The sequence below is a fragment of the Hemiscyllium ocellatum genome, chromosome 35 (genome assembly GCF_020745735.1).
Source record: "Hemiscyllium ocellatum isolate sHemOce1 chromosome 35, sHemOce1.pat.X.cur, whole genome shotgun sequence".
Taxonomy (NCBI): domain Eukaryota; kingdom Metazoa; phylum Chordata; class Chondrichthyes; order Orectolobiformes; family Hemiscylliidae; genus Hemiscyllium; species Hemiscyllium ocellatum.
Genome location: NC_083435.1, coordinates 3115430 through 3138409, shown reverse-complemented (window position 1 = coordinate 3138409; position 22980 = coordinate 3115430). Strand labels below are relative to the sequence as shown.

General features: G+C 46.2%; 1 protein-coding gene across 1 annotated transcript in view; it reads left to right on the top strand.

Annotated features, from left to right (window-relative positions):
• Nucleotides 1-16796, top strand: part of LOC132832916 (uncharacterized) — a 64498-nt gene extending 47702 nt beyond the window's left edge. The window contains exons 2-6 of the mRNA XM_060851155.1: nucleotides 9239-9505; nucleotides 11342-11455; nucleotides 11551-11652; nucleotides 16206-16334; nucleotides 16789-16796. Coding sequence (XP_060707138.1) covers nucleotides 9239-9505; nucleotides 11342-11455; nucleotides 11551-11652; nucleotides 16206-16334; nucleotides 16789-16796 — 620 coding nt within the window. The remainder of the gene's footprint in view (nucleotides 1-9238; nucleotides 9506-11341; nucleotides 11456-11550; nucleotides 11653-16205; nucleotides 16335-16788) is intronic.
• Nucleotides 16797-22980: the final 6184 nt, after the last annotated feature.

Sequence of the window (22980 nt, the reverse complement as noted above, 5' to 3'; positions counted from 1 at the left end):
CCATCTACACTGTACCCAACTGACACCTACAGTCTACCCAACTGACACCTTCTACACTGTACCCAACTGACACCTTCTACACTGTACCCAACTGACACATTCTACACTGTACCCAACCGACACCTTCTACACTGTACCCAACTGACACCTTCTACACTCTACCCAACTGACATCTTCTACACTGTACCCAACTGACACCTTCTACACTGTACCCAACTGACACCTTCTACACTGTACCCAACTGACACCTTCCACACTGTACCCAACTGACACCTTCTACACTGTACCCAACTGACACCTTCTACACTGTACCCAACTGACACCATCTACACTGTACCCAACCGACACCTTCTACACTGTACCCAACCGACACCTTCTACACTGTACCCAACTGACACCTACAGTCTACCCAACTGACACCTTCTACACTGTACCCAACTGACACCATCTACACTCTACCCAACTGACACCTTCTACACTGTACCCAACTGACACCTTCTACACTGTAACCAACTGACACCATCTACACTGTACCCAACTGACACCTACAGTCTACCCAACTGACACCTTCTACACTCTACCCAACTGACACATTCTACACTGTACCCAACCGACACCTTCTACACTGTACCCAACTGACACCTTCTACACTCTACCCAACTGACATCTTCTACACTGTACCCAACTGACACCTTCTACACTGTACCCAACTGACACCTTCCACACTGTACCCAACTGACACCTTCTACACTGTACCCAACTGACACCTTCCACACTGTACCCAACTGACACCTTCTACACTGTACCCAACCGACACCTTCTACACTGTACCCAACCGACACCTTCTACACTGTACCCAACTGACCCCTTCTACACTGTACCCAACTGACACCTTCTACACTGTACCCAACTGACACCTTCTACACTGTACCCAACCGACACCTTCTACACTGTACCCAACTGACACCTTCTACACTGTACCCAACCGACACCTTCTACACTGTACCCAACCGACACCTTCTACACTGTACCCAACCGACACCTTCTACACTGTACCCAACTGACATCTTCTACACTGTACCCAACCGACACCTTCTACACTCTACCCAACTGACACCTTCTACACTGTACCCAACCGACACCTTCTACACTCTACCCAACTGACCCCTTCTACACTGTACCCAACCGACACCTTCTACACTGTACCCAACTGACACCTTCTACACTGTACCCAACCGACACCTTCTACACTGTACCCAACTGACACCTTCTACACTGTACCCAACCGACATCTTCTACACTGTACCCAACTGACACCTTCCACACTGTACCCAACTGACACCTTCTACACTGTTCCCAACCGACCCCTTCTACACTGTACCCAACTGACACCATCTACACTGTACCCAACCGACACCATCTACACTGTTCCCAACCGACCCCTTCTACACTGTACCCAACCGACACCATCTACACTGTACCCAACCGACACCTTCTACACTGTACCCAACCGACACCTTCTACACTGTACCCAACCGACACCTTCTACACTGTACCCAACCGACACCATCTACACTGTACCCAACTGACCCCTTCTACACTGTACCCAACCGACACCATCTACACTGTACCCAACCGACACCTTCTACACTGTACCCAACCGACACCATCTACACTATACCCAACCGACACCTTCTACACTGTACCCAACTGACACCATCTACACTGTACCCAACTGTCACCTTCTACACTCTACCCAACTTACTCTACACTGTACCCAACTGACACATTTTACACTGTACTCCACTGACACCTTCTACACTGTACTCCACTGACACCTTCTACAATGTACCCAACTAACACCTTCTACACTGTACTCCACTGACTCCTTCTACACTGTACCCAACTGACACCATCTACACTGTACCCAACTGACACCTTCTACACTGTACCCAACTGACACCATCTACACTCTACCCAACTGACACCTTCTACACTCTACCCAACTGACACCTTCTACACTGTAACCAACTGACACCATCTACACTGTACCCAACTGACACATTCTACACTGTACCCAACTGACACCTTCTACACTCTACCCAACTGACACCTTCTACACTGTACCCAACTGACACCTTCTACACTGTACCCAACTGACACCATCTACACTCTACCCAACTGACACCTTCTACACTCTACCCAACTGACACCTTCTACACTGTACCCAACTGACACCTTCTACACTGTACCCAACTGACACATTCTACACTGTACCCAACCGACACCTTCTACACTGTACCCAACTGACACCTTCTACACTCTACCCAACTGACATCTTCTACACTGTACCCAACTGACACCTTCTACACTCTACCCAACTGACACCTTCTACACTGTACCCAACTGACACCTTCCACACTGTACCCAACTGACACCTTCTACACTGTACCCAACTGACACCTTCTACACTGTACCCAACCGACACCATCTACACTGTACCCAACTGACACCTTCTACACTGTACCCAACCGACACCATCTACACTGTACCCAACCGACACCTTCTACACTGTACCCAACTGACACCTTCTACACTCTACCCAACTGACACCTTCTACACTGTACCCAACTGACACCTTCTACACTCTACCCAACTGACACCTTCTACACTGTACCCAACTGACACCTTCCACACTGTACCCAACTGACACCTTCTACACTGTACCCAACTGACACCTTCTACACTGTACCCAACCGACACCATCTACACTGTACCCAACTGACACCTTCTACACTGTACCCAACCGACACCATCTACACTGTACCCAACCGACACGTTGTACACTGTACCCAACTGACCCCTTCTACACTGTACCCAACTGACACCTTCTACACTGTACCCAACCGACACCTTCTACACTGTACCCAACCGACACCTTCTACACTGTACCCAACTGACACCTTCCACACTGTACCCAACTGACACCATCTATACTGTACCCAACCGACACCTTCTAAACTGTACCCAACTGACACCATCTACACTCTACCCAACCGACACCTTCCACACTCTACCCAACCGACACCTTCTACACTATACCCAACTGACACCTTCTACACTCTACCCAACTGTCTCTACACTGTACCCAACTGACACCTTCTACACTGTACCCAACTAACACCTTCTACACTGTACCCAACCGACACCTTCTACACTGTACCCAACTGACCCCTTCTACACTGTACCCAACCGACACCATCTACACTGTACCCAACTAACAGCTTCTACACTCTACCCAACTGACACCTTCTACACTGTACCCAACTGACACCTTCTACACTGTACCCAACCGACACCTTCTACACTGTACCCAACTAACACCTTCTACACTCTATCCAACTGACACCTTCTACACTGTACCCAACTGTCACCTTCCACACTGTACCCAACCGACACCTTCTACACTCTACCCAACTGACCCCTTCTACACTGTACCCAACTGACCCCTTCTACACTGTACCCAACTGACACCTTCCACACTGCACCCAACTATCACCTTCTAAACCATACCCAACTGACACCTTCTACACTGTACCCAACTGACCCCTTCTACACTGTACCCAACTGACACCTTCTACACTGTACCCAACTATCACCTTCTAAACCATACCCAACTGACACCTCCTACACTGTACCCAACCGACACCTTCTACACTGTACCCAACTGACACCTTCTGCACTGTACACAACTGACCCCTTCTACACACACCCAGCTAACACCTTCTAAACCATACCCAACTGACACCTTCTACACTGTACCCAACCGACACCTTCTACACTGTACCCAACTGACACCATCTACACTCTACCCAACTGACACCTTCTACACTCTACCCAACTGACACCTTCTACACTGTACCCAACTGACACCATCTACACTGTACCCAACTGACACCTTCTACACTCTACCCAACTGACACCATCTACACTCTACCCAACTGACACCTTCTACACTCTACCCAACTGACACCTTCTACACTGTACCCAACTGACACCATCTACACTGTACCCAACTGACACCTACAGTCTACCCAACTGACACCTTCTACACTGTACCCAACTGACACCTTCTACACTGTACCCAACCGACACCTTCTACACTGTACCCAACTGACACCTTCTACACTCTACCCAACTGACATCTTCTACACTGTACCCAACTGACACCTTCTACACTGTACCCAACTGACACCTTCTACACTGTACCCAACTGACACCTTCCACACTGTACCCAACTGACACCTTCTACACTGTACCCAACCGACACCTTCTACACTGTACCCAACCGACACCTTCTACACTGTACCCAACCGACACCTTCTACACTGTACCCAACCGACACCTTCTACACTGTACCCAACCGACACCATCTACACTGTACCCAACCGACCCCTTCTACACTGTACCCAACTGACCCCTTCTACACTGTACCCAACCGACACCATCTACACTGTACCCAACTAACAGCTTCTACACTCTACCCAACTGACACCTTCTACACTGTACCCAACTGACACCTTCTACACTGTACCCAACCGACACCTTCTACACTGTACCCAACTGACACATTCTACACTGTACCCAACCGACACCTTCTACACTGTACCCAACTGACACCTTCTACACTCTACCCAACTGACATCTTCTACACTGTACCCAACTGACACCTTCTACACTGTACCCAACTGACACCTTCTACACTCTACCCAACTGACACCTTCTACACTGTACCCAACTAACACCTTCTACACTGTACCCAACTGATACCTTCTACACTCTACCCAACTAACACCTTCTACACTGTACCCAACTGACACATTCTACACTGTACCCAACCGACACCTTCTACACTGTACCCAACTGACACCTTCTACACTCTACCCAACTGACACCTTCTACACTGTACCCAACTGACACCTTCTACACTGTACCCAACTGACACCTTCCACACTGTACCCAACTGACACCTTCTACACTGTACCCAACTGACACCTTCCACACTGTACCCAACTGACACCTTCTACACTGTACCCAACTGACACCTTCTACACTGTACCCAACCGACACCATCTACACTGTACCCAACCGACACCTTCTACACTGTACCCAACTGACACCTTCTACACTGTACCCAACCGACACCTTCTACACTGTACCCAACCGACACCATCTACACTGTACCCAACTGACCCCTTCTACACTGTACCCAACCGACACCATCTACACTGTACCCAACCGACACCTTCTACACTGTACCCAACTGACACCATCTACACTGTACCCAACTGTCACCTTCTACACTCTACCCAACTTACTCTACACTGTACCCAACTGACACCTTTTACACTTTACTCCACTAACACCTTCTACACTGTACTCCACTGACACCTTCTACACTGTACCCAACTGACACCTTCTACACTGTAACCAACTGACACCATCTACACTGTACCCAACTAACACCTACAGTCTACCCAACTGACACCTTCTACACTGTACCCAACTGACACATTCTACACTGTACCCAACCGACACCTTCTACACTCTACCCAACTGACATCTTCTACACTGTACCCAACTGACACCTTCTACACTGTACCCAACCGACACCTTCTACACTCTACCCAACTGACACCATCTACACTGTACCCAACTGACACCTTCTACACTGTACCCAACTGACACCTTCCACACTGTACCCAACTGACACCTTCTACACTGTACCCAACCGACACCTTCTACACTGTACCCAACCGACACCATCTACACTGTACCCAACCGACACCTTCTACACTGTACCCAACTGACACCTTCTACACTGTACTCCACTGACACCTTCTACACTGTACCCAACTGACACCATCTACACTGTACCCAACTGACACCTTCTACACTGTACCCAACTGACACCATCTACACTCTACCCAACTGACACCTTCTACACTCTACCCAACTGACACCTTCTACACTGTAACCAACTGACACCATCTACACTGTACCCAACTGACACCTACAGTCTACCCAACTGACACCTTCTACACTGTACCCAACTGACACCTTCTACACTGTACCCAACCGACACCTTCTACACTCTACCCAACTGACACCTTCTACACTGTACCCAACTGACACCTTCTACACTGTACCCAACTGACACCTTCCACACTGTACCCAACTGACACCTTCTACACTGTACCCAACCGACACCTTCTACACTGTACCCAACCGACACCATCTACACTGTACCCAACCGACACCTTCTACACTGTACCCAACTGACACCTTCTACACTGTACCCAACCGACACCTTCTACACTGTACCCAACCGACACCATCTACACTGTACCCAACTGACCCCTTCTACACTGTACCCAACCGACACCATCTACACTGTACCCAACCGACACCTTCTACACTCTACCCAACTGACACCATCTACACTGTACCCAACTGTCACCTTCTACACTCTACCCAACTTACTCTACACTGTACCCAACTGACACCTTTTACACTGTACTCCACTGACATCTTCTACACTGTACCCAACTAACACCTTCTACACTGTACTCCACTGACACCTTCTACACTGTACCCAACTAACACCTTCTACACTGTACCCAACTGACACCTTCTACACTGTACCCAACTAACACCTTCTACACTGTACCCAACCGACACCTTCTACACTGTACCCAACTGACACCTTCTACACTCTACCCAACTGACATCTTCTACACTGTACCCAACTGACACCTTCTACACTGTACCCAACTAACACCTTCTACACTGTACCCAACTGACACCTTCTACCCTCTACCCAACTAACACCTTCTACACTGTACCCAACTGACACATTCTACACTGTACCCAACCGACACCATCTACACTGTACCCAACCGACACCTTCTACACTCTACCCAACTGACACCATCTACACTGTACCCAACTGTCACCTTCTACACTCTACCCAACTTACTCTACACTGTACCCAACTGACACCTTTTACACTGTACTCCACTGACATCTTCTACACTGTACCCAACTAACACCTTCTACACTGTACTCCACTGACACCTTCTACACTGTACCCAACTAACACCTTCTACACTGTACCCAACTGACACCTTCTACACTGTACCCAACTAACACCTTCTACACTGTACCCAACCGACACCTTCTACACTGTACCCAACTGACACCTTCTACACTCTACCCAACTGACATCTTCTACACTGTACCCAACTGACACCTTCTACACTGTACCCAACTAACACCTTCTACACTGTACCCAACTGACACCTTCTACACTCTACCCAACTAACACCTTCTACACTGTACCCAACTGACACATTCTACACTGTACCCAACCGACACCTTCTACACTGTACCCAACTGACACCTTCTACACTCTACCCAACTGACATCTTCTACACTGTACCCAACTGACACCTTCTACACTGTACCCAACTGACACCTTCCACACTGTACCCAACTGACACCTTCTACACTGTACCCAACCGACACCATCTACACTGTACCCAACTGACACCTTCTACACTGTACCCAACCGACACCTTCTACACTGTACCCAACTGACACCTTCTACACTGTACCCAACCGACACCATCTACACTGTACCCAACTGACACCTTCTACACTGTACCCAACCGACACCATCTACACTGTACCCAACTGACCCCTTCTACACTGTACCCAACCGACACCATCTACACTGTACCCAACCGACACCTTCTACACTGTACCCAACTGACACCTTCTACACTGTATTCCACTGACACCTTCTACACTGTACCCAACTAACACCTTCTACACTGTACTCCACTGACACCTTCTACACTGTACCCAACTAACACCTTCTACACTGTACCCAACTGACACCTTCTACACTCTACCCAACCGACACCTTCTACAGTGTCCTCCACTGACACCTCCTACACTGTACTCCACTGACACCTTCTACACTGTACCCAACTAACACCTTCTACACTGTACCCAACCGACACCTTCTACACTGTACCCAACTAACATCTTCTACACTGTACCCAACTGACACCTCCTACACTGTACCCAACTGACACCTTCCACACTGTACCCAACTGACACCTTCCACACTGTACCCAACTGACACCTTCTACACTGTACCCAACTGACACCTTCCACACTGTACCCAACTGACACCTTCTACACTGTACCCAACTGACACCTTCTACACTGTACCCAACTAACACCTTCTACACTGTACCCAACTGACACCTTCCACACTGTACCCAACTGACACCTTCCACACTGTACCCAACTGACACCTTCTCCACTGTACCCAACTGACACCTCCTACACTGTACTCCACTGACACCTTCTACACTGTACCCAACTGACACCTTCCACACTGTACCCAACTGACACCTTCTACACTGTACCCAACCGACACCTTCTACACTGTACCCCAACTAAATGTTTTCGCAGGCAAACAGATGGATTGCCTGATGTTGTTGAAATGATTATTGAGAATTCAGGATTCATGTCTTTTCGTAGCCCCCCAAAAATGATTAGATTACTTTCAGTGTGGAAACAGGCCCTTCGGCCCAACAAGTCCACACCGGCAGACGCCAAGTGTCCTGTCTTCTCTCATCCCCGAGAATGATGTAACACCACCACTTTGGTGAATTTGATTAGGCTGCTGGATCCTACCCATTGTGATTAGAACATGATCTTCTGCGTTACTGCCCCAATTTCCAAAGATCTTACATTGTCTCGAGCTATGTTGAATGATGAGCTTGCTACCTCTGTACTGCTTAATTTGTGCACTTAGCAAGATCCCTGTTATTAAACAATCTGAAACTGTACAGCACCAATGCAGAATTGCTGACTAGAAAAACCTGTTCTGAGGAACAGCATAATTAACAAACCCCGTGTGCCTCTCTGATAGAAAGCTTGTTTGTCCCTGACACAGACTGAAAGAAACTCAAATTTTAAGGTCAATTCTAGTTAAATGCTAAAAGATGAGCTTTTAAAAGGGTATAAACACTTAAAATTAACCCTCAAAATGCTGATATCCACCAGATTCCCAAGACCATACCTTGCCTTGAGCTGCACTCTGCGATAATATTCACGCTTGCTTGCTTCATCCCTTGTGACTTGCTTTTGTCTTTGACAGAGAAGCTCCGAACACCCCAGATCATTCAGTATCCATCCTACATCAGGAATTATGTTCAGCTGAATTGCCTTATAAGAGATACAAAAGTGAGTAGCTACGTCTGGCAAAAGGATAACCGTGTTCTCAACAACAGCCGCACCAGGTTCGAATTTGATAACAGCACTGTGCTCATTCGAGACATGGATGTCTCAGACTGTGGTGTGTATACCTGCATCGTGAAAAACGAGGTCAGCAGTAGCAGCAACTCACACTTCCTCAGATCTGACGGTAGGACCCCATTGTTTGGCAGCATTTGTATTCATTTGTTGATGAGATGTGGGTGCTGATGCTGGCTAGACCAACATTTACTGCCCATCCCTAATTGGTCAGAGGTTAGCTAAGATTCTGGATCAGTGGTGCTGGAAGAGCACAGCAGGTCAGGCAGCATCCAACGAGCAGCGAAATCGACGTTTCGGGCAAAAACCCGTCATCAGGAATAAAGGCAGTGAGCTGGAAGGGTGGAGAGATAAGCGAGAGGTGGGTGGGGGTGGGGAGAGAGTAGCATCGAGTACAGTGGGTGAGTGGGGGAGGGGATGAAGGTGATAGGTCAGGGAGGAGAGGGTGGAGTGGATAGGTAGAAAAGGAGATAGGCAGGTCGGACAAGTCCGGACAAGTCATGGGGACAGTGCTGAGCTGGAAGGTTGGAACTAGGGTGGGGTGGGGGAAGGGGAAATGAGGAAGTCCACATTGATGTAAGGTGGAGGAATTGGGAATACAGGATGGCATTTTTACACCTCTTCCCACCCTATCTCTTGCAAAAATGCCATCCTGTATTCCCAATTCCTCTGCCTTACATCAATGTGGACTTCCTCAGTTCCCCTTCCCCCACCTCACCCTAGTTCCAAACTTCCAGCTCAGCACTGTCCCCATGACTTGTCCGGACTTGTCCTACCTGCCTATCTCCTTTTCCACCTATCCACTCCACCCTCTCCTCCCTGACCTATCACCTTCATCCCCTCACCCACTGTACTCGATGCTACTTTCTCCCGACCCCCACCCTCCTCTCGCTTATCTCTCCACCCTTCAGGCTCTCTGCCTGTATTCCTGATGAAGGGCTTTTGCCCGAAACATCGATTTAGCTGCTCGTTGGATGCTGCCTGAACTGCTGTACTCTTCCAGCACCACTGATCCAGAATCTGGTTTCCAGCATCTGCGGTCATTGTTTTTACCTAGAGGTCAGTTAAGAGTCAACCAAATTGCTGTTGCATTGGAATCCCACGTAAAGCCGACCAGATAGATTTCCTTCCCTAAAGGGCATTAATGAGCTTGGTATATTTTTACAAAACAATCGACAATAGTATACAATCACCGTGAGGCCAGCTTTCTATTGCAAATGTTTATTTTATTCAGTCTCTTTCACAAAACCAATGCAATCTGGTTCCCCAGAAACTAAACTTCTGTTATTCCTGTACTGAGACACCCAGATTCCTTTGCAGTCTCTCTGCTGGGTACTTTCACTATCTGACAAGTGGGAGGGCCAAACAGTAATATTCTCACATTACTGTGTAGTTTCACACTCAGATATTGGGTGGGGTTTCATATTCTCACTCTGCTGTTTGTTAGTTTTTCTCTTCCTGGTGAAAGTTACCTTCATTTGGTGAAATTCCTTTCCTTTTTCTGAAGTTTGAGATGAAATGTGCTCTTGGTTCAGGGCTGATAGAAGGCCAAATTATGTCTGAAGGGAAAATGGGAACACTTCAGGCAACACAGAGAAGTTCAGTATGTGTTCTCAGAGTGTCCGAAACGTCGAATCTCCTTCTCCTTGGATGCTGCCTGACCTGCTGCGCTTTTCCAGCAACACATTTTCAGTTCTCGGAGTATTGCCATGGTGTTGCAGTTTGTGATGTCGTATTGAACTGTGAATACTTAGCCCCATTGACACCAAATTCATCCCTGTCCTACATATCTTTCCAAACTCACAGCAATGCAGTGGACTCTTCACTGCCCTCAGGTTAAAGTAACAGAAGGAACATCCACAATAGGTTGATCCATACCATTTCTCCTTGCACTCTCTTATGCATGTCCAATTCTCTGTAATCAATTCATGTTATTTTCACATTTCAGAGATTCTCTTCATTGTTATCTCTATCTTTTTGTTATCTACCATGGCACTCGTTAGCAGTTTGACCTCCTTATGTGTGGAAGCTGTCACATACAAAGCCTTAAAGAGATCCCGAGGTATTCGTTTATAATGTAAAAAGCATTTGGTTATTTCCACATCAAAACATTGGTTGTTGATATTCATTTCGCACACTTTGGGTTTGCATTCACAGGTCCGGACCAGAAGAGAGAATTTACAGTCATTTTTATGACCTTTGAACTTGTATCTTTCACTTGCCTGTTGACTGCAAGTCTTCTGGCTGTATTTGAGTCGGGTAAGTGGCCTGTTTAACTGATGTCTAAGTACACACTGGCTACGATCAGCTCCAGCCTGTGGCTCCTGCTATCAAACTGCACATTGATGATACCTCATTCAAGCTTCATAGATAGATCATGAAAGTACGTTTCAGACTGGGGTGGGTGAAGGATATTGTGTTTCTTAGAGATGGACATAGTGCAGGATCTTCATTTCCTGTTACTAGCACAGGAGGAACATGTGGACCAAAATCCATGTTGGTCATTGCCTGTTACATTTAGATGAATACATTTTGAATATTTTGTATTTGTCTGTCTTGTTAATCTTAAAATTCTCTTCCACTGCTGCCCTGATGCACATGTGTATTCCCATCTGCTGCTGACATTGTGCAGCCCAGAGACATTCCTGGCTGGTTTATCATTGCAAAAGGATACACCACAAAAGGAGGCCATCTGGCCCATCAGTTTTATACAAGCTCTCTGCACATCCTATTCTCTGCCTTCTTCCTATAGCCTGACAAATTACAGCACAGGGCTAGCAAGCTAAACTAGATCAGCCTTTTTATCAGTGAATTTGCAACATGATGGCCACCTTAGAACATTCAATGACCCTCAAACTTGATCAATGTTTCCTGATAAGACTTTACAAATAGTAGATTTTAGACACCAAGTTTAAACAAATAAAAGTAACAATTATTATTAAGAATGCAACTTCGGAGGCATACAAACGACTATGCAATTTAATTGATAACTACAATCTAAGCCCAATCTGCTTTGAATATAGACTCTTGTTTGAAATAACTTCACAGAGGCTGGTACCTGTTGGCAGGTCATCCTTTATTTACACACTAACAGCCTTAGACTTTAGTACTGCCTTATTCAGGGTCAGCTACCAGAGTGTCAACATCTCTGACACTTACCTAGTTTGTATGTCAGCCAGGGCTCCCTGATTGGACCAGTGTTACAGCTCCAAATCAAGAGCCTCCGATTCTGTGACACCCAGCTGGTTGGCCTGGTTACCATTCCTCCATCCGTCCCCCTCTGTGCCCAAGGACATCAGCTGCTCCTTTACCTTGGAGAGTCATCTTGTGTATTTACGCACTGAGCCAGGTTCCTCTGACCCAGGTGGTGTGTAATGTTTGGGAAACTTGCCTCGTGTGCCAGGAACACCTTGGTAGAATTTCGTTCTCTCCTTCTGGTGCTAAAGGTGTCGAGATGGGTACATCCATCATGTCCATTTCTGATCCTGAAGCCTCACCAAAGCTTGACGGAAAGGAATTTAATTAATTAACTCTGGCGGCCTGAGGGCAGGCATGTTCTGATCCTGCACCATTTTGAAGTTTGCAGCTTTTATAGGCCCAGGGGCTAGTTGAGGACCGTCTCATTTACCTGGACTTTATATGTCACTGGTCCTGACCTCGCTTTGACCTTGCCTCTTCCCCATGCATGGCCATTTCCATGATTCTTACACTAAACTTTGTCCCCTGTATCTGAAGTGTCTCTTTCACTTGGTGGACTCTTGTGTTCAGCATCAGCATTCCCAATGCCATTTCAGCCCCCTGGTATGGAATCTTCTAACCATTAGCAACGTTGCTGGTGCTATCTCTGTGGTTGTATGTGGGGTGATCTGAAAATCAAATAAGAATTGTGATAGCTTGGTATCTAGCGAGGCTGTTGGCCTTCAGAGTTTGGACTGTGCTTTCTGCCAGGCCTTTCAATGGTGGGTGGTATGGAGCTGCTCCATATTTCAGGTCCCGTTTGACTCTTAGGAAATGAGCAAGTTCCCTGCTGACTTGAGTCCGCATACCTGCAGCAACTACAATGGCTTCCCGGCCCAGATCTTGAAGAAAATGTCCACTGTTTGCTCAAGGCTTGCTTTGTTGTCTGTCTGATCAGGACTGAGTGAGGCTATGCGATTGCCTACACCCAGGTAATGTTCCCCAAACTCTATCGGACTGGTGAGGGTGTCCATTTCCATTGGAATACCCTGCAACCGATATGCTCCACCTGCTGCATCCTCCAATGATAAAGCCAATTATAGTGCCTGTTTGAAGTCCAGTTGGGCTTCAGCTAATTGGTGTTTTTGCATTGATACATCACTCATGCCACATAGCAGACAGTCTCTAAGCATCTCATTAAGGATTGAAGTAAAGTCACAGCGGCCATTCGTCTTAACCTAATCCAAAATCCCAATATGCATTCTCCTGATTTATGAATTGTCAAGTAAAAACAACGGCATCTCAGAATTGGAGGAGGCTTGTGGTAGTAATATTCCTTAATTATGTCTGCTGGTTCTTGAAAGGGGCCTGAGGGGATGTTGGGCTCCTAATAACAGAAAAAGCTGCAGGTCTGAAGGCTGTCAGGAGAATTACTCACCGCTTTTCATCTACCACAATGTCATTAGCCAGGACAAACTAATGCATCCTTTCCACATGCTGGGCCCAGCGCTCGACTCCAGAGTTGGACGGGTCAAGCTTCCAAACAAAGGCATGACGTAAAAATGACTGTTGCGAGCAAGTTTCTTCAGGATCATCCTTTACTCTCATCGCCACTGAAATAACTCCATAGAAGGCAGTATCTGCAACCAAGGCACCCTTTATTTACACAAGAAAAGTCCTTGACTTTAGTATTGTGTCATTCAGAGTCAGCCCCCAGAATGTCAGTATGTCTGACACTCACCGTTTTTTTCTTTCTCTTCTTTCTTCTCATTTTTTTTTCTTTTTTATTAACCACCACACTATTGCCTAACTGCAGTAGTGCTTATTTTTCCCCAGCACCCATGGTGTGTGTAAGTGCACGAACCTTTATTCAATTTCCACCACCAGGGAGATAGGAAAACACCCCAGTGGCCAGTATCAACTTGCCGTTTCTATATGTCGACCAGGGCTCCCTGGTTGGGTCGGGTTAACAGCCTCAATCAGGGAGCTCACCTTCCATCAGGTCCCGCTAACTGACCTCATTACAATCACTACAGCAGATAGACAAACACAGTTAAAGGATAAATTAAAACAGAAAATCAAAGAATGATAGTTTGCCAGTTTGATTGCTGTTTCAACTATGAAAACAAGGCTTCATGAACTCTTTGGATGATGGATTGTAATACAGCATTTAGCACTTCTACTTCAATTCCAAAATCACTGGTCAATGCCAACAGCTCCCACAGACTCTCTGGAGGGTTCTCACTTCTTTCGTACAGACTGGGGTTCTTTTCTCAAAACTTGCAATAAGTCAATAACTCGAGAAAGCAATGATGTGTTGGACAATGTCAAAAGCGACATGACACCAGTTCGAATCCAACAGGTTTATTTTAAACTGTGAGTTTTCTGAGGCCCCGCTCCTTCCTCAGAGTGGATGCTCTGAAAGCGTGTGGTTTGAAATAAACCTGTTGGAATATAACCCAGTGTCGTGTGATATTTGACTTAGAGAAAGCAAAACCAGTTTAAAATAAAATCTCCCAGTCTGGCAGAGTCTGTCAAAAAATAGGCTCTTGCCGAAAACATAGTCAGAGCCAGTTCCCACTTTGTTTTTTTCTTTTTCAGCATTCATGGTGGTTAGCAACAGCCCTCCCTGGATTGATCAATTCAAAATCCAACCAGTTGTCATTCCTAGAGTATTTCAAAACCTGGTGGCAAAGCATTTATAATGTTCTTAGAGCATTACTTAACCTGCCGTATCTATCAGCATAGTTCCCAACAGCAAACTTCAGCCTTCTGTTCTCTTAAAAACAAGCTCCTGTTCCAAGTTCAATTCTTAGCTGCATCTCACAGTTCCAAACCAAAAATGAGAAAAACAAAAAAAAAAATCTGATGGTCTTAACTTGATCCGATTCTTTTGAAAAACCATGATTAAACCTGTTTCTCCTGCACTCTGTAGTTCCAGATTTGAATCACTCACTGTGTTTCTTCCAGAGCACCCGGGAGAAACCCATCCAAACTCAGGGAGAATGTCTAAACTGCACACAGACTGTGGCCCAAGGGTGGGATCAAACACAAGTCCCTGGCGCTGTGAGGCAGCAGTGAATCCCTGTAACATTCAAGCCACTCACAGGGCAGTGTGTACCATCTACAAGATGCACTGCAGAAATTCACTGAAGATCCTGAGACAGCACCTTCTAATCCAATGAGCCTTTCCATTTAGAAGGACAAGGATAGCGGATATATGGGAACCCCACCCCCTGCAAGTTCCCTTCCAGTCCTCTCACCATCCCGACTTGGAAATATATCGCCATTCCTTCAGTGTGGCTGGGTCCCAATCCTGGAATTCCCTCCCTAAGGGACATTGTGGGTCTACCCACAGCACATGGACTGCAGCGGTTCAAGAAGGCAGCTCACCCCCCCCACCTTCTCAAGGAGCAAGTAAGGAGGGGAAAGAAATGCTGGGCCCAGTCAGTGACATCCACATCCCACTAATGAATAAAACAAATCTGCTTCTCTTTGACAATGTGTTGAATGTTTAATTCAAAGATGCACCATGCAATGTTCCTGAAGAGAATCGATGTTTATGAGGGTGCAGAACTGGATCTGTCTGACCACACTTTGATTTCACCAAGACCTCGATTCTGTCCCTTTCTCAGGCTTCTCCACCATGTACAGATGGATCGCAGGGTTCGGGTGTTTGATGTGTGTAGCAGTGATCATCTATGTTTCCATCCTCTTTCTCAGTCTGAATACAAACCATATTCCGTCGTTCTTAACCATTAATGGTAAGTCTAGTACTTCTGATTGGGGATGTTTTTTATTTTCTCAGGGGACATGGGGATTTAAAAAATGTTCTCATGTGACATGGATATCGCTGGCTGGGCCCAGCATTAATGGCCATCCCTACTTGCCCCTTGAGAAGGTGGGGGTGAGCTGCATTTACTGCCCCTGTCCCTAGTTGCCCCCTCCTTGAGAAGGTGGGGGTGAGCTGCCTTCTTGAACCGCTGCAGTCCGTGTGCTGTGGGTAGACCCACAATGTCCCTTAGGGAGGGAATTCCAGGATTGGGACCCAGCCACACTGAAGGAACAGCCGATATATTTCCAAGTCGGAATGGGGAGGGGCTCGGAGGGGAACTTGCAGGGGGTGGTGTTCCCAAGGTGATAGTCTCTGTTTAATATTTATGATCCTATAAGCTACACGTGCTCAGATAAGTATCTGTTCTCTAACTCTGTTGGCAGTTGACTGATGCCCTCCAGTCAGTCTTGTTCCTCCTGAATGAGAGGAGAGGGAGAGGGGGAGGGAGCTGTTTCTAACCTGGTGTGATGTGTCAGTTTGTAAACAAAGTCAGGTTATAGTCCAACAGGTTTATTTGGAATCACCAGCTTTCGGAGCACTGCTCCTTTGTCAGGTGAATAGACAGCTGAAGCTGCCAATATGTCAGAGCTGCCTCCTCTGCAGTGGGAATGACCGAATGAGCATCTTCAGTCCTCGGCTTTTCCCTCGTCGTCCGTGTTCTCTTCTACTGTGAGGGGAGAAGGAAGAGATCCATGAGTGTGAGAAATGGAACCGTTTGGGAGTGCCTTTGGGGGATGGGGGTGATGTTGTATTCAGGTGACGATGAGTGGTAGTGATGGCTGGTGAGATAAGGAGCAAGGAAGTCCCTTCACCCAAAGGGATGGATGCAGTTACAAGGCCTGAGGATCAACCTTGGGAAGAAGCCATCCACGGGAATGTTGTGAAATGTGCCATGACACTTGGCTTTCCTTCCCGGACAGGTAGTTGGAATTCTGGCAGTTTTGAGGTCCTGCTTATTGGGGACAGACCTTGGAACCAGGTGGGCAGCTTTCCTCTCTGAGTCTGTAGGAGACAGGACCTCCCAGTAAGGTCTGGAGAAGATTGTAGGAGACAGAGACTACTTCATGTGGAGAGATTCATGTCCGGTGTATTTAACGATCAGGAATGTATTATAATTAATCTTTTCCACACGGAGCAGGCTAATTTTAATTATTTTCTCTCCTGACAGTTCACTGTTTGATCTTGTTTGTTTGTGGAATTCTTTCGGTGGTAATTTCAATCGCCTTACTTTATCGATCAAAACAAATTGGTGAGTAGCTGAGATATTAGGATCGAATAAAAGCAGGTCATACATTAGACTCCTTACTATTTCCATTTGGACTGGGGGGAAACCTGAACACAGAAAAAGTCTTCACCTCCTGAAATCGCAGTTTTTATCACATCAGGGATGGTTGTGTGGAACGGATTCCCATCAGGAACTTTGTGCAAGATTTATTCTTTGCACTATTTTCCCATTTAGGGTTTGTTTATGATTGATACCTCTACTGTTACAGCTCAATGGGGTCACACATCAAGCCCTGCTATTCCTGGAGTTGGTCAGAAAGGGTAAAGATCTTAAAAAATAGGAGAACTTCCCAATGTACCTGTTGTTTAGACCAAAGTTGACTGTGTTTAACAAGTAAAAAGTGAGGTCTGTAGATGCTGGAGATCAGAGCTGAAAATGTGTTGCTGGTTAAAGCCCAGCAGGTCAGGCAGCATCCAAGGAACAGGAAATTCAGGGCTTTTGCCTGAAACGTCGAATTTCCTGTTCCTTGGATGCTGCCTGACCTGCTGGGCTTTAACCAGCAACACATTTTCAGCTCTGTATTTAACAAGAATTACTATTTGTTACAAATAAACAGATTCCAACTACAATTCCAATTATAAACTGTCAACAGAACAGGTTAAAACTCTAACCTCTTTATCAAGTTCATTCTCGGCTTACACTTAGATAGACAGAAAACATTTTAAAAACATGGATGATATGGGTGGGGGGAGAGACTGGGGAGCAGGTCAGTGACCCCTGTCCCAAGGTTTGCTGAACTGATCCTGTCACTGATCAGACACTGCTCCTTGGTTTTCCTTCTCAAATGCTTTTACTTTGTTGAAGAAAGCATTTCATGACTGGTTCATATTGTGTAAAGGTCGCTGACTTGTTAATTAAAAGTCACAGCTCATGGCAACAAATATGACAATACAATGGCTCCCTTCAGGGTTGGGATGGCTTTTACTCCAGAGCTCCCCTTCACCCTCTAGCGCTCACACCCACAAGCTGTTCAGCTCCCTGGGAGGAAATTACACCACTGTGAGGTAAGCAGCAGCTGGTCAACAACATCAACCACTCGTCACAAGTCCACAGGCTAAGTCAGCTGCAGCTCCAGTTGTATCAGCATTCAGGATCCAGCTCCTCTCTCATTCCAGGGGCTTCCAACCGTGTCAACCATGGTTAAAAACCAGGCCTGTAGATGCTGGAAACCAGAGTCTACATCAGAGTGGTGCTGGAAAAGCACAGCAGGTCAGGCAGCATCCGAGGAGCAGGAACATTGACGTTTCGGGCCAGAGCCCTTCCTCAGGAATAGAGGGAGGGTGCCTGCAGAGTGGAGAGATAAATGGAGAGAGATAACATTCTCCAGCTGTATAAACAATGCTCAAAATGATGGTCTGGTTACTTGTTTTTAAAAATGCAGCAACCCTTGATTTTCAAAATTGTTATTTTCCTGTTTCACTCCACAATCAAAAGTACAGAAAAATAAAAAAGGTAGACTTTACACCATTATCTGCAGATTGTCATATTGTCCATTTGGTCTATGTTTAATATTCATGTCTCTGTTGTACATTAAGTCCCTGTGTCAACTAGATTTGATATTTATCTTTACACACAGATTTGATATTTATATCTTTATATGCTGCACGTGTACAGACTCTTTAAACATAGATTTTAAAATCATAGAACCCATACAGTGTGGAAACAGGCCATTTGGCCCAACAAACCCACACTAACTCATTTACCTAGCCTATTGCACTAAATTTCCCCGAACACATCTAACCTGCAAATCCCTGAACACCACGGGCAATGTAGCATGGTCAATTCACCTAACCCGCACCTTTTGGTCTGTGGGAGGAAACCCACACAGACACAGGGAGAACGTGCAAACTCCACGTGGACAAGTCACCCGAGGCTGGAATCGAACCCGGGTCCCTGGCGCTGTGAGGCAGCAGTGCTAACCACTGAGCCACCCTAAATTATTTGTTATGATTTATATGTGACATTAACTCTTACAATGTGCTGATAAGGACCAATTATCTGGAGTTCAGGAAGAAATTATATTTTATATAATGTTATCTTTCTCTCTCGGTGTTCCCGCTATCATTTTTGTTCTGTTTGTTCCCAGCTACAAAGTGTGAATATCAGCGCAAACGTTTAATTATAAGGAGCTTACTAGTTGTACTGATCTACGTATTTCCTGTGTTTGTATTTATCCTCTTCTACATCATGCACAGTAAGTAAAACATTGTAGTGAAGCTTATGAATTGGAAATTGGGAATTTATTATTCTGGCTGCATTCTGACTTGTGCATAGCCTTTATTGCAAGAAGTGAAACTCCTCAGATGGGAAGCTCAGTCTTTGAGTATATTTAAGATAAAGATTGATAGATTTCTAATTACCAGTGGCACACAGGGGAGATGGATAAAAGGTACTGATTAACCATTTTCATATTGCAGTGTGAGGCTTGACTGGTTGAATTGCCTCTTCCTACTCCTGTTCTGAACATATCAATAATTAGACACAATCACGAATACCAATGTTGCTCAATTCATCAAGTCAACCGCATTGCTCAATATGTGCTAACAACCTGTGTTTAAAGTCTGGTTGAAGATTTGTAGCTCGGGTGTCCATTGTTGTGGTTCTGTTCGCCGAGCTGGAAGTTTTTGCTGCAAACGTTTCGTTCCCTGGCTATGAAAGTAACCACCCCAACACACACAAACGAAGCTGCATCAGGACACTATTCAGAAGAGCCACAACACACTGCAGTACACCAGAACTGCGAAAAGAGGAAGAGGAACACCTATACAAGGTATTCGCCAAAAACGGATACCCACGCAACTTTATCACCAGATGCCTAAGAGATAGACCACGGAACGAGGACATGCCACAACCAAAAGGACTAGCCACACTACCATACGTCAGGAGCGTCTCAGAACTGACAGCCAGACTACTGCGACCCTTAGGACTCATAACAGCACACAAGCCAACTTCCACACTCAGACAACAACTCACTAGAACAAAGGACCCAATAGCCAGCACGAGCCAAACTAACGTAGTTTACAAAATACCATGCAAGGACTGCACAAAACACTATATAGGACAAACAGGAAGACAGCTAACAATCCACATCCATGAACATCAGCTAGCCACAAAACGACACGACCAGCTATCCCTAGTAGCCATACACTCAGACAACCAGCAACATGAATTTGACTGGGAAAACACTACCATAATAGGACAAGCCAGACAGAGAACAGCCAGGGAATTCCTAGAGGCATGGCATTCATCCACAAACTCCATTAACAGACACATAGACCTGGACCCCATATACAAACCACTACAGCTGAAACTGACACCCGGAAACGGCAAGAACATCCATCAACAGACACATCGACCTGGACCCCACATACAAACTACTACAGCTGAAACTGACACCCGAAGCGGCAAGAACAAACCACTATAAATACCGGAAGAAACATCAAAGCAGCGCTTCACAGGAGGCTCCAATAGCACTGATGATGTTCCCTAGCCAGGGAACGAAACGTTTGCAGCAAAAACTTCTAGCTCGGTAAACAGAACCACAACAACAACCTGTGTGTTGAGCCTTTATCTGTTTTCGATGTGATGTTTGCAACAGAACCTTTCTGTGATCATACTGGAAGTGCTGAAAACCAATGTGGTTATTAAAAATGCATGGAAGAGTACTCAACTCTTAAAATTAAATCCATTTCTATCTCTGCAGTTCAAGAAGTGAAAATGTATCAGCAAATAAAAGCATTGAAACGAACATATCGACATCGTATCAGGTCAAAGTAACATTGTAGATCCTACAAGGTACAGTTGATGAGAAGAGAATAAAATGATCTGATGTACTACAAGAGCACAGAGGTCAGTTGTATTGTGCAGTGCTGTCAGGGAATGATGGAAACATATATAATTACAAATGGCGTGGAGAGGGTGAATTGTCAGAGCCTCTATCTCAGGATGGAAATGTCAAATAGTAGCCAGTACAGATTTAAACTGAGAGGGGAATGTTTAAAGGGGATGATTTACAGGGGAATGTTGAAAGGAAAGATTGTTCATACATAGGGTGGTAGGTGTGTGGGACCCACATCCAGGGAGGTGGGAGAAGCAAATACGTCAGCAATGTTGAAGGGGCATTTAGACAAACACATGCACAGTCAGGAAATAGAGGGATATGGAGCACATGTGGGCAGATGGAGTTCATTTTAAATGGCACCACGGCCAATACAGAGATTGTGGGCGAAAGGGCCTGTTTCTTAACTGCAGTGTTCGAACTTCGACATTGTAATGTTACAGGCAATGTATCCAATCATACAGAGAACCACAGGGTAATGTTACACACACACACAACCACAGGGTAATGTTACACACACACACACACACACACACACACACACACACACACACACACGCACACAGTGAACCACAGGGTAATGTTACACACACACACACACACACACACTCACACAGTGAACCACAGGGTAATGTTACACACACACACACACACAGTGAACCACAGGGTAATGTTACACACACACACACACACACACAGTGAAACACAGGGTAATGTTACACACACACACACACACACACACACACACAGTGTAATGCTACACACACACACACACAGTGAAACACAGAGTAATGTTACACACACACAGTGTAATGCTACAGACACACACACACACACACAGTGAAACACAGGGCAATGTTACACACACACACACACAGTGTAATGCTACACACACACACACACACACACAGTGAAACACAGAGTAATGTTACACACACACAGTGTAATGCTACACACACACACACACACACACACACACACAGTGAACCACAGGGTAATGTTACACACACACACACACACACACAGTGAAACACAGAGTAATGTTACACACACACAGTGTAATGCTACACACACACACACACACACACACACACACACACAGTGAACCACAGGGTAATGTTACACACACACAGTGTAATGCTACACACACACACACACACACACACACACAGTGAACCACAGGGTAATGTTACACACACACACACACACACAGTGAAACACAGGGTAATGTTACACACACACACACCCCTTCCCCCTTCCCCTCCGCTTCCCCTCCCCTCCCCTTTCCCCACCCCTTCCCCCACCCCTTCCTCTTCCCCCACCCCTTCCCCCACCCCTTCCCCCTCCTCTTTCCCCACCCCTTCCCCCTCCTCTTCCCCCACCCCTTCCCCCACCCCTTCCCCCTCCTCTTCCCCCACCCCTTCCCCCTCCTCTTCCCCCACCCCTTCCCCC